The sequence below is a fragment of the Laetiporus sulphureus genome (genome assembly GCF_001632365.1).
Source record: "Laetiporus sulphureus 93-53 unplaced genomic scaffold LAESUscaffold_80, whole genome shotgun sequence".
Classification (NCBI taxonomy): domain Eukaryota; kingdom Fungi; phylum Basidiomycota; class Agaricomycetes; order Polyporales; family Laetiporaceae; genus Laetiporus; species Laetiporus sulphureus.
This window is the reverse complement of record NW_024468589.1, coordinates 46,928-60,312: the sequence shown is the minus strand read 5'-3', so window position 1 is coordinate 60,312 and position 13,385 is coordinate 46,928. Positions and strand designations below refer to the sequence as shown.

General features: G+C 50.6%; 3 protein-coding genes across 3 annotated transcripts; 1 reads left to right on the top strand and 2 right to left on the bottom strand.

Annotated features, from left to right (window-relative positions):
• Positions 1–7,577: 7,577 nt before the first annotated feature.
• Positions 7,578–8,144, top strand: LAESUDRAFT_764565 (uncharacterized protein; the record flags this gene model as incomplete). Its single annotated transcript, XM_040913463.1, has 2 exons — positions 7,578–7,796; positions 7,983–8,144. 2 exons carry the CDS (start codon positions 7,578–7,580, stop codon positions 8,142–8,144), a joined length of 381 nt encoding a protein of 126 aa, XP_040758233.1.
• Positions 8,145–8,344: 200 nt separating this feature from the next.
• On the bottom strand, positions 8,345–10,362 carry LAESUDRAFT_718100 (uncharacterized protein; the record flags this gene model as incomplete). Its single annotated transcript, XM_040907396.1, has 6 exons — positions 8,345–8,442; positions 8,515–9,169; positions 9,209–9,278; positions 9,487–9,755; positions 9,889–9,948; positions 9,997–10,362. 6 exons carry the CDS (start codon positions 10,360–10,362, stop codon positions 8,345–8,347), a joined length of 1,518 nt encoding a protein of 505 aa, XP_040758232.1.
• A 317-nt stretch (positions 10,363–10,679) lies between these two features.
• On the bottom strand, positions 10,680–11,872 carry LAESUDRAFT_718099 (uncharacterized protein; the record flags this gene model as incomplete). Its single annotated transcript, XM_040907395.1, has 3 exons — positions 10,680–10,918; positions 10,968–11,106; positions 11,129–11,872. 3 exons carry the CDS (start codon positions 11,870–11,872, stop codon positions 10,680–10,682), a joined length of 1,122 nt encoding a protein of 373 aa, XP_040758231.1.
• Positions 11,873–13,385: the final 1,513 nt, after the last annotated feature.

The window sequence follows — 13,385 nt, the reverse complement described above, 5'->3', positions numbered from 1 at the left end:
CTGAAAGAAAAATTTTCGTTGGAAATGACTTCGGACACCCAGAGTAGGCTGTCCGAAATAGCGCTTACCTTCTCACCCTTGATTGCAAGGCAAAGGGCCTTCCAATCAGTGGTGGAAGGGAAAAGAAGTTGTGTCACAGCGATGCTGAACAAGAGATCAAAAAGACTAAAAAAGGAGCGGTCACGTAGAATGTGCCGTCCTGATCCCCCTGATCCCTAAAGTGGCTAAAGAGCCTAACACTTACTAGCTGTGTAGCAAGTGTATGGAAAGGTGATAGATATATGATGGAGCTAGTAAGCTTAGTGGTCGCTACAGTGGTAGATGAGGAGAAACAATCTGAAGTTTCGTCCTCTACATGCTAATCTTTATATACGTTGATGCATGGCGAGAGCGGCTGACTGACAGAAGCACGAGAATGACCCCGATTTTGGCAAAGTTAGGCCAGCAAGGCGACGAGCCGGTCCGTGCTATTGCCACCGTGGGAGTCATTCACCACGAGGCAGTGGAAATAAAGCATCGTGGGAAGGCTCGGCCATCCTGAAGCTACGCTGACACTTCCGAATGCAAGAAGGCTCGGTGGACTTAGCGGTAGCAACAGCATCAGGCAGTAGGCACCCAGAAGACCAGGGCAAAGGACTGCCATCATGGCAAAGATGTGCGAAGACTGCCCAGCCAAGTCAGCATGGGTGAAACATGTTCTGATATGTGTTAACGGTCTGGTCCGGTATTTCAAACAGGAACACAATTACGTTGCAAGTTTCAGCTAATATCTTACTCGTTTCAGTCTTTCTTTTACCATACCTAGTTTAATCACCCAAGCAGGCAAACTCTCGGTGGTGGCCTGCTAGGGCGGTATATAAGCCTACCACATGTACATACTAAAACAATCGAATTGGGAGGAGCTCGAGTCTCCTAGCCCACAGCCTACATCTCAGCACTTCATCTCTTGGCCAGCAGCTCTTTTCTATTGCCTTAGCTACGGTCACTAGGCACATTCTCACAGTTTCAGCTAAGTCCCAGCACCAATCACAGTGCACTTCGTCATTATTATATCATCAGGCCCAGCCCACCTAGCAACCGAAGATATTTCAACACACTCCCATGCTACATCACTCAGTTACCCCTTTCAGCCCTACATTTCCAGGACTCCTCAGAACCTGTCTGAGGCCTCGCTCTCATTGGCTTAGACACCGGCGCTCCGACGCCCTCCGATCAGAAACACATATACGATCAGGTCCGACCTGCCTTCTTGCGACAATATCGCACTTCTGATCAGCTCCGGGCCATTTCTAGCCTTAGACCATGGGTTTTATCCCAAATATAGTAGTTGGCCCAAGGATCTTCGCACATCGGACTTAACCGAGCTTCCCTGCCATCCTCCGATCAGCATCTCATATACGGTCAGCTCCGCTCCACCTCGCTGCGATCAAAACACATTTGCGATCAAGTCCGACAATCCCATGCTTGGAGCCCCTTTCAAATACAGCCTTTCCTTCCCACACAACCCTAGTTCCTTTTCCAAGGCTCGATATTGGCTGCCCACACCATCATTTGCCAATCTTACGATTGTTGGCCGCACCTGCACACTACCCCAGTCCATTACCAACCCATTACCCATCCCTATTGCCAGTAGCTTCAAGTCACTAAACCAGCTCACAGCAAACCCTCGCCAAAGTCGCCCCCCACATACACCCCACACAGCGGACCCTGAATTAGTGTTGGAGTAGCACGAGGCCAGGAGCTCCATGGACGCATCATTTCTGGAGCCCACCGTGAGGGGTTGAAGAATTGAAGGTTTAGAAATCATTGACGTTGTTGGCAAATGCTCGCAGCCATATCCGAAATGTCAGAAGAAGTTTTTACTTCCTTCAATGAGAGACTCAGGAGGCTACAGAAGTATCAGAGAACAGGATTTGAGCGCACAGATGAAGGACACGAGTATCTTGCAGATTATGATCCGAGGGAACACTTTCCAGCCACAGTGGCAAACTCTCGGACAGCCAGTCCAGCACCGTCCAACTCCAGACAATCAAGTCCACTATCTCCAGTATCCTCGAACGTTTCTAGCATCCATCAGCCCTCGTCCATTGCGTCAGAACCAAGTTTAGGTTTAGACGACTTTATCTCCAAAGGACATTCACTTCTAGACGAGATTCAAGAGGCAGAAGCTCGCATTCAAAGTTTGCCACCTACACACCATACCCAGTACACGATGGCAGCTACAATTACAACCGTCAGCCAAATGCCATTTAGAGGGGATCGCACAGCCCCTACGTTCGATCCAGAGCATCCGCGCACACTTCTGCGATTCTTTGACAATTTGGAAATCTTATTTGCCCGTTGCAATATCACGGATAAAACAGAAAGGAAACGCTGGGTTTGCCGATACCTCACTATCGACGTAGCAGACCTCATCGAAAGCTTGGAAGAATATTCAGATGTCCAGCGCACGTCCAAGATCTCAAAGTAGCAGTACAGTGACTGTACCCTGGCGCAGATATGGAGCGCAAGTAGGAGGTCCGAGATATGGACATGCTCATTGGGGAGCGAGCAAGGCTGGGAATCCATAGCATTGCGGAACTTGGAGCCTACCATCGTGAATTCTTGGTAATTACTACGTTCCTCATAGGCAAACATCGCATTTCGTATTCTGAGCGCAACCGGGCATTTGCACGAGAATTCCTGCCAGACCTATGGAGTCAGATATCACAGCGACTTCAGCTAAAGCAGCCGGACCACTATCCCGATGATCCATACGATGTCAACGAGATCTACGAAGTGGCAAAGTTTGTCCTTCATGGAACTTCGCCCTCACCAGCAGTCGCCGGTAGCAGCAAAGTGAAGTCAGAGTCAGAACCTGCGATTAAGACAGAGGACATCTCACTACTCATCGAGAGCCTAGTCAAGTCTGTGCAAATGTTGACAGCAGCGGTGACTGGAGTTGTGCCAAAGGGGAATGGCATACAAGCTAGCGCAGTGCCAAAGCCAACTACAAGTAGTGGAGGCAACAGCATGGGCTATTGTCACTATTGTGGCGAAGCAGGGGGCATGATAGGCACCTGCAAGCATGTAGAGGAGGACATAAAGTCCGGCAAGTGTATGCAAAACTCTGCCGGGAAGGTGGTCTTGCTGAACGGATCCTTCATCCCACGTATCATTCTGGGTATAACCATTCGTGACTGAATCTACGAATGGCATAGGAGAAATCAGTCCACTGCACAGACGCAGGCGTCGATCTCAGCCACAAACTTATTTGAAGTCTCCCCTCAGGAGCATAGCACCTTTGCCTTGGGGGCCGACAACCGCATTCATGCCTTAGAACAAGAGTTATACTCGTTGTGCAAGACAAAGCAAGTATTCGATGGAGTATACATGCCTCCGCGCAAATCGAATGCAAACACTCGTCAATCTCCGCCCATGTCAGTTAGCCAACCAGTCACGCAGACACAGCCCACTATGAGTACAGTGCCTACAGCTGCTTTATCAACCACATCATCTACGTTACAGCCTACAGCCACTACGCCGGAAGCAGACAAGGAGCCAGAACATCCCTATCGTGCAGCCAGGGATGCTACCTATGTGCCACCATCCACGTGTAACTTTGCCTCGGGCGCACCGAGACCTCAGAACAGAGACCCGGCCTATCGTACTACCACCCCAGTCTATCAGCCGCAGCTCTCTGATGACATTTTTAAGAGATCTATGAAAAATCCCATGATAGCTATCTCACTCAAGGAATTACTGTCGATTTCAGCGGATGTTCGCAACAAATACCGAGAAGCTTGCACGCCAAGGAGAGTCAATCCACCAAGTACAGGGACTTCTATGTTAGTGATAGGGAAGCTGATGAAGAGACCTTCATGAACGGGACCACGGCGCAGATTGGCGAACTCTCGTATCACGGCGAACCATTGCAGCCCCATGGTTTGATCGTCCCAGATCCTTATGACACGTATCTGTGACACATACACCAGCATGGAGACCCAGAACAGCTGGTGGTGGCTAAGGATTCTCATTCGCTTCATTCCATCATAGCTTTGGTGGATAACAAAGAGCGGGTAGAAGCGATCCTAGATCCGGGGTGTCAGATAGTGGCAATGTCGGAAGATGTCTGCCATGCATTGGGGCTCATCTACAACCCAACAGTCAAGCTGAATATGCAATCAGCTAATGGAGAAGTCGACCAATCATTGGGACTAGTGTGCAATATTCCCTTCCAAGTTGGCAACATAGTGCTTTATTTGCAGATTCACGTTATCTGCACTGCTGCCTACGATATCCTACTTGGAAGACCCTTTGATGTTCTAACCAAGAGCGTGGTTAGGAACTTCTTCAATGAAGATCAGACGGTCACGATAGTTTGCCCAAACTCAGGCCAAGTCACGACTATTCCAACCATATGCTGAGGACCTCCACGGTTTCACCGACCTAAGGACATGGACCAGTCGGGTTTTCATTAGCGGAGGGTATAGACAACCCAAGTGACAGTTTGGCCCTAGTTATCGAAGCGAATGCCCAGCTCCAGCCAGAAATCATCACATATACCTAGATCACACCCTCTGACCCTACCGCTATTCCAATCAGATATTTGCAAGCATCCACACAATTTGTACAAGCTCTCGATTCACTTTATTGCCAAGATTCGCCTCACATCTCTACGTTACAAGCCTCGCATACACAAGCTTTAATCTTGACTCTATCCTTTGATACACCCACGTCTGCCAATCACCACGAATCAGGCAAACCTCCGTCAGCAAGCTTCGCAGCTACCAAGAAGAAGTACAAGCCCGTTGCACTCAAGACTCAACCAGTTCTTACCATGGTACCAGAATCTTTCAGAATCATACGTTCCATCATGGGTGACCTGCTAGCCATGTTATCACAACTACCTACGCATCCACCACAGTTTACGCCCACCAGCAGATACTCGCTAGAACACAAGATGGCCCTGGACCACACATTCAGGAGGATTTCTATGGCCAGACGAGTGAGCACTCTTGCATACATTTATGTGTCTTCACAACAGGGCCTTCGCATGGGATGACTTAGAGTGAGGCAGCTTTCACACTGAGTACTTTCTGCCAATTGACTTTCCAGTGGTTCCACACAAGCCCTGGGTTCAGTGCAACATTCCAATACCCCCAGGAATTTATCGAGAACTTTGTGCGGTGATCAGACGGAAGATAGACGCAGGAGTCTACGAGCCCTCAAACAGCTCGTACAGATCACGCTGGTTCTGTGTGGTCAAGAAGGATGACAAATCCTTGCATTTGGTCCACAGCCTAGAACCACTTAATGCCATAACAATTCGGAGTTACCCCAACCCCAGAGCACCTCACCGAACAATTCAGAGGATGCGCATGTGGGGCAATGCTGGATTTATACATCGGCTATGATGAACGGCTAATTGCAGAATCCTCCCAAGACCTCACAACATTTCAGACCCCCTTCGGCGCACTCCGACTTATAACCTTGCCAATGGGCTGGACGAACTCAGTTCCAATCTTTCATGATGACATCACGTACATTCTTCAATCAGAGATCCCAGAGTTTACTGTGCCCTACATCGATGATGTGCCAGTCAAGGGGCCAGCCTCGCAGTACAAGCAGTCAGATGGGATGTTCGAGACAATTCCAGAGAACTCCGGCATACGCAGATTCATCTGGGAGCATTTTCAGAACCTCAACTGCATAGTACAACACATGGAGTACGTGGGCGGCACATTCTCGGGGACAAAGTTAGCGCTGTGCAGCCCGGAGATTATGGTTGTTGGCCACCGATGCACACCAGAAGGACGACTCCCAGATGAATCATGTGTTGCAGCGGTGTGCAATTGGGGACCTTGCAAAGACCTATCAGAAGTCCGAGCATTTCTAGGCACTATTGGTGTGGCAAGGATCTTTATTAAGAACTTTGCCAAATGTGCGCATGTGCTGGTCCAACTTATGTGAAAAGGTGTACCATTCGAGTTTGGCCAGGATCAACTCCAGGCCATGGCAGATCTCAAAGAGGCTCTCTTGCAGTCTCCTGCGTTGTGAGCAATCAACTGCTCCTCGGATGCACCAGTTATTTTAGCCGTTGACATGTCCATGATAGCGGTTGGGTACCAATTGTGCCAATGCTCAGAGGAAGACCCAAAGAAGCGCTACTACAATCGCTTTGGGTCTATCACGCTTAATGCTCACGAAGGTCGATTCTCTCAACCCAAGCTTGAGCTTTATGGACTGTATCGCATGCTGCATGCTCTGAAGATGTATCTGATTGGTGTCCGAAACCTCATCATCGAAGTTGATGCCAGATACATCAAGGGAATGCTTCAAAACCCAGATCTCGCCCCCAGCGCAAGCATTAACAGGTGGATCATGTCCATTCTACTGTTCCACTTTAAGCTGGTCCACATCCCCAGCATTAAACATGGTCCAGATGGCTTATCTCGGAGGTCAGTCCAGCCCGATGATTTGCCGCCTACTGAGGACGATGATGGCTTCAAAGACTGGATCGACCGACTTCACGGTTTTATGCACTGCGTCTTACTCAGTTCCTCTCATCCACTCACGCACACACTTCTGACTGGGGATAGTCAGTATTTTAGTGGGGAGGATATACGCAGCACTTTATGGCTGATTTTTGTGTCTTCCACACAAGTTCAGACCAGCTCCGACCCGGCTATACCCACCACAGATTCGAGCCCATCGGATGGCTATAGTAATGTTCCACGATCTGAATGAGCCACGAAGTCAGACCTACTAGTCAAACATGTCTACCAAGGGCTGGGAGATATGCAAAGACCTGCCAGTTGGACAGACAAAGAATACGAGAAGGTCGTACGCTATGCGGTACATTTCTTTATTCGAGAATGCAAGTTATGGCGAAAGGATTCACAAGGGGTGCATAGGGTCGTCGTATGGCCAGAGCAGCAAATGGCCATCTTGCAAGCCTCGCATGATGACTTAGGGCACTGAGGAATCTTTGCGACCAAGGCTCTGGTCCGAGAATGATTTTGGTGGCCGGATATTGGAGCAGACATAGCATGGTTTGTGCATAGCTGCCTGCTCTGCCAGCAAAGACAAGTATGGCAGATTTCGATTTCGCCAATCGTCATGAGTCCGGCATCAGTATTTGCCAAAATTTACATCGACACAATGCACATGTCGTCCAGCAACAGGTTCAAGTACATTGTACAAGGGCGTTGTTCTCTTATGCACTACCCAGAATTTCACATGCATTAGCTAAGGCCCTGGCAGACTGGATCTTCGAGGACATACTTTGTCGATGGGGTGCACTCTCGGAGCTCGTGACAGATAATGGTGCACCTTTCGTCAAAGCTGCAGCTCATCTATCCAAAAAGTACCACGTCAATCACATTCAGATCAGCGGTTACAACTCACGAGCCAATGGAATAGTTGAAAGGCCTCACTTTGATGTATGACAAGGCCTGTTTAAGGCTGCAGATGGCAAAGAACACTGCTGGAGCCAAGTAGTGCACTCTGTATTTTGGTCCGAAAGAATTACTACAAGGCGTCGCATGGGGTGCTCGCCGTACTTTGCAGTCACAGGAATGCAGCCAATCCTACCAATGGACATAGTTGAAGCCACTTACCTCCTACCACCACCAACTTCGATGATATCTACCACGGAGCTGATCGCGCGATGGGCTGAAGCCTTACAGAAGCGTCGAGAGCAAGTAGAGAAGATTCATAACGCCGTCTACGGAGCTAGAAGGGAAGCTGCACAAAAGTTCGAAAGGGACCATTCCGCAAAGATCTGCGATTTCGACTTTAGCCGCAGAGACTTGGTACTGGTCCGACACATGAAAATTGAGAAATCTCTCAATTGCAAGATGCGGCCCAGATACATTGGACCCTATGTGGTAATTCTACGCAACTGAGGTGGGGCTTACGTACTAGCAGAACTCGATGGAGCAGTCTTGGACAGGCCAGTGGCAGCCTTCTGAGTAATACCATTCATTGCGCGCAAGCAGATATCGGTACCAGAAGAAGTATTGGATGTCTCTCAGAAGTGGCTAGATGAGATGAAAGAAGCAGAAGAATCCGGGAACCTGGAGGAAGAAGAAGAAGAGCCTGGAGAAGGGGAAAGTAAGGATTTAGCAGGGCAAGGGTCAGAAGAGGAAGAAGAGGACTAATTGGCCATGCTCTTGTGTATCGGCCACTGTGAATATTGTTACAGATCACTCTCATCTCATTTTCTTAAAGGATTTACGGGCACACTAATGCGGAGCAGCAACTATATTCAGAACAAGCAGACTACATTGTACAATGACATGGCAGGCTAATGCAAGTAACCACGAGGCACAGCGCAATGGACTCCAGCATGCAATCACTCTCACTTCTTACGAAACAGGTTGGCAATGGCATCAGACAGCATGTCCTGGTTGACCATGACACCGGCAAATTCCACAAAATTGGATGAGGCAGAAGCAGCTGCCGATCACGTAACTGATGAAGCATGAGTTGGGGATGGAGCTGGAGGGACGGAGACGAACGGAACCTCACCAGAGGGTGTAGCAGTGGCACGTCTGGCAGGCATGGAGTGAGAGGATGAGGCGGGCTTGATGTCTTCCAGCTCGGACTTGACTTCTTCCTTGACTTCCTCCTTGACCTCCTTCTTAACGGACGCACCAGACGACGATGCTTTGGACTGAGCGTTATATAGAGCACGATGTGAACGACGAGCAGGAGGAGCATCGAGCTCACCCTCCATAGAGCCCGAGCGCTTTACACCACAACCTGCCTTAGTGGTCAAGGGCTTAACCTCCTCCACCTCCGGAAGACCAAAGGCAATGCTAGTGGATGCGGAAGGTCCAGCAGTTGAGGAGGAGACAGTCGGGGCTACGACCGCATCAGCAACAAGGAAGGAGAGCTGGCCATGGGCAGGTAACTCCCCGAGTACGGGCGGCTTGCCGTGCATCAGAACAATACAACGAGGTACATGTCGGCCCTCGCGGAAGGCCTTCTGCTCCTCCATAGCACCTTTTACGCCTACGCCGTGCTTGTTGAGGGCACGGATTTGTTCATCGTAGTCTCTGAACGCCGTGCGACTCTCATGCAGCTCCTCTGGAGAAGGCTCATCTGGCGAGGGCCAGCCCTGAAGCTCATAGAAGTCATGAAGGGGCAGCCAACCCTTCAAGTCTTGCAGATTGGGAATGCCCTTTCAGGCCCAGAAATGGCACTTCGACTTGGAATGCACGCACTTGCGGCAGATGGGTTCAAGCTCCGTCATGTAACAGCTCTTCGACATGGCAGAAGCAGTGAAGGCACTAGAAGGCAAATCAGTTGGGCCAGTCAGAGAAAGGCATAATGGAGTACCAAGCAGTGGCTTTGCGGTGCGCGCCACCGAGGGAGAAAGTCAGGAGACAAGGAGCGGTCGCGATAGGAGGGTCAGCTCTGCAGCACCTGGTTCTGGGAGATGAGCATGCTGTTCTTAAGATGTATCATGCCCTAAGAGTCGATGGCATCCACGGTAACATTGTGAAGGTGAGTGTCGACAAGAGTTTTAGACGAAGGGGTTTTGGCCATCGAAGGTGCTGGATAATCACCCAAGTCAGGCATAGCAAAGGGCGGGGGATAACGAAGGATGTACCAGGTTTAACCTGCTTCGGAGATGGAGGATCCACCTCATTCTCACCCTCCAACTCATCCATCTGGGGCTCGTCAGCGTCAACCATCTTGTCATCTGCAGGAATAGACTCTGGGGAAGTAGGGGGTCCGTCGACAATCTCCTCGACGATATCTGCCTCAAACGGCATTCATGAACGATGAACTTGCTGGTGTCCTTGGCATTGGGCACTTCACGGAGCCTCCTCGGGCTCAGAATCGACCTAATGAGAATCAGTAAATGAGGGAAAATCCAAATGCGGTCAGGCGCACCATCGCAAGCTCTTGCATCAGGGCCTCTTTGCGGCCCTCGGACAACAACTCCATGTCCCACTTTAGTCAGCCCGAAGTAGAGACACGGTCTGCAATTGACTGAATGACCTTTTGGAAGGGTTCTAGGCAAAGAGGGCCTTCGGGAGTCTCGTGCAGTACATGCTGGCAGCTCCGCTGAGCCAGGATAGCAGGTGACAGAAAGGAAGGGTGTACCATTGAACCCAGCAACTGCTGGCCTGCTGTGTCACGAGCGGCAGCATTGAATGAATGGCTACTGCAAAGGTCTTGAATACGGTCAAAGAGGGCACTGGCCAAAGTCTCTAAGGGAGGAACTTTGGGGGCCACGATGGTCTTCGAAGGTGCCACAAGTGCAGGATCGGAAGTAACAGTCATAGAGGAATCCAACGTGGGGGTATCGACAGCAACAGGTGACGGAGCAGCTGTTGGAGGACTCAGAGGAGAAGGGGTGGTCATGATGGATGAAAGGCGAATGAGGTGAAGGACGGGCATGCCAATCCACACCCAGTTATGCAGGCTGAGTAGCGGAGTTCGAAATGGCAAGAGGATCACGCAAAGAATAAGTCATTCAGGAAGGGTTGACCACGGCATGGTCTAGCCAATTGGGCAAGGCACATTCAGGCCTCTATATGCAAGAGACATGGCAGTAACACGATATATTTGTACAAGGCCAATGACAGACAAGCAGGCAATAAAAGGACAACTAGCTACCAGTACAAACGCCATTTTGGCATACGGCCAACTCGCGCCACTATGGCAGGGCTACGGCAGAGCTAAAGGATGGGTTCGGTGCTACCAGAGGTGACAGGAGACAACACCGCTGCAACGGGCCCACCCAGGGTCTTGGTATTGATCGCCAAAGACTCCGGCTCCAGGAACCAGGCATAGGTCAGCTGCATGTCACATGCAAGCCGGATGCGTTCACGATCTGCAATCTCTCCAAGGGCAGCGGGAGGAATAGCGGACGTGTTGAAGCCACCTTGGATCGTGGTTAGCATGGTGTGCAGGTCAACTGTGAAAGAAAGTCAGCCAGTGCAAGCGTCGTGTCGATAATAATGTACCAAACTGGCAAAGCACCGCAGGAAGCCCCACGCCCATGTTCGTATTCAATGAACACCCCTTTTTGCTCATACAGCAGCACAGACAAGCCTTGCCAGGAGGCATCACGATGCAGGAACTCTCATCCTTGCACGACGTACACTAGAGCGAGTCAGCAGCGGACCAGCACGGCAAAGGTCGAACTACTCATATGAGTGATACCCCACAGTTTGCCAAACTGTGCGTAATACTGCCAGATGGACATTCCGCCTATGTTATCGAGGTAGTCGAGGAAGGCTTGAGCCCCTTCCACGCACACACGAGGGGAAGGTCCAGGCATGGACTCCTCCGAGGGACATTTAAGGCCTCGCGCCTCCTTGGCAGACTTCACCCCCTCAACAGTAGTGTTGAACTCACGCTCGCTCTCAACCTGGTCCCGCGACACCTTAATTAGGTTAAAGTCTTCTTGCATTGGGGTGTCGGCAATGTGGGTCTTCTCCACAGGAATGCTCGGAGCAGTGGCGGCTAGAGAGGGAAGAGCAACAGGAAAAGGCATGAAAAGCGATGCGGTTAATGCAGACAAAGCCGCGTCCCAGCCAACAAGGAGCGGATGGGTGAAGCCAAGAAATGATGGGTCACGACAGTCAACAATAGTGCAGTTTGCGGTAAAGGTCAGCAGCTGGCTAGCCACCTGCACCTGCGCCTTCTTGCAGGTAAGAGTACCAGCAAGGATCACGTTGATAATGTCCTCGAAGCGCGAGTGAGCCTGTGGAAGCGACAGCATGGTGCCGGCAGTAGAGCGAACACCAAGTGAGGTGAATAGGAAGCCAGCCGGAATGAAGTCACCCCAAAGTGTGGACCAGGCAGGATTGGCAGTCACCCCTACCCAATCCAGCACAGAAAGCCAGACATCTCGGATTGCGGGCATACGAAGGCTGCCCAGCATTGCCTACCCATTACTCAGATTAGTAAGGCAAAAGGAAAGCAATGACATAGCGATGCACATAGGACCCAGCTAACTCGTGGCACCAGGCCTCCCACTCGGCAAAGGGGGCCTCAGCACGTGGAGGATGGACAGCTAATGCATCAAGTTGACAGATGCATCGCAGCACAGTATCACCAAGGGCAGATGTGTCGGCGACGGATACGAACGGACCAAGAAGGCGAGGAGGGGGGATGAGCGACATGGTGGAAAAGCAAAGGAACTGGCGGAGGCAAGGGCAAGCTGCGGAAATTTAAGTCTTGGTGGGGACCGAGGATGGTTCAAGGATAGTGGGAAGGAGGTGATGCATGGCGAGAGTGGCTAACCGACAGAAGCACGAGAATGACCCTGATTTTGGCAAAGTTAGGCCGGCAAGGTGACGAGCCAGTCCATGCTATTGCCACCGTGGAAGTCATTCACCACGAGGCAGCGGAAATAAAGCATCGTGGGAAGGCTCGGCCATCCTAAAGCTATGCCGACACTTCTGAACGCAAGAAGGCTCAGTGGACTTAGCGGTAGCAATGGCATCAGGCAGTAGGCACCCAGAAGACTGGGGCAAAGGACCGCCATCATGGCGAAGATGCGTGAAGACTGCCCAGCCAAGTCAGCATGGGTGAAACGTGTTTTGATACGTGTTAACGGTCTGGTCCGGTATCTCAAACAGGAATACAATTATGTTGCAAGTTTCAGCTAATATCTTACTCGTTTCAGTCTTTCTTTTACCATACCTAGTTTAATCACCCAAGCAGGCAAACTCTCGGCGGTGGCCTGCTAGGGCGGTATATAAGCCTACCACATGTACATACCAAAACAATCAAATTGGGAGGAGCTCGAGTCTCCTAGCCCACAGCGTACATCTTAGCACTTCGTCTCTTGGCCATCAGCTCTTTTCTATTGCCTTAGCTATGGTCACTAGGCACATTCTCACAGTTTCAGCTAAGTCCCAGCACCAATCACAGCACACTTCATCATCATTACATCATCAGGCCCAGCCCACCTAGCAACCGAAGATATTCCAACACACTCCCATGCTACATCACTCAGTTACCCCTTTCAGCCCTATGTTTCCAGGACTCCTCAGAACCTGTCTGAGGCCTCGCTCTCATTGGCTTAGACACCAGCGCTCCGACACCCTCCGATCAGAAATGCATATACGATCAGGTCCGACCTGCCTTCTTGTGACAATATCGCACTTCCGATCAGCTCCAGGCCATTTCTAGCCTTAGACCATGGGTTTCATCCCAAATATAGTAGTTGGCCCAAGGATCTTCGCACATCGGACTTAACCGAGCTTCCCCGCCATCCTCCGATCAGCATCTCATATACGGTCAGCTCCGCTCCACCTCGCTGCGATCAAAACACATTTGCAATCAAGTTCGATGGTCCCACGCTTGGAGCCCCTTCCAAATACAGCCTTTCCTTTTCACACAACTCTAGTTCCTTTCCCAAGGCTCGATAT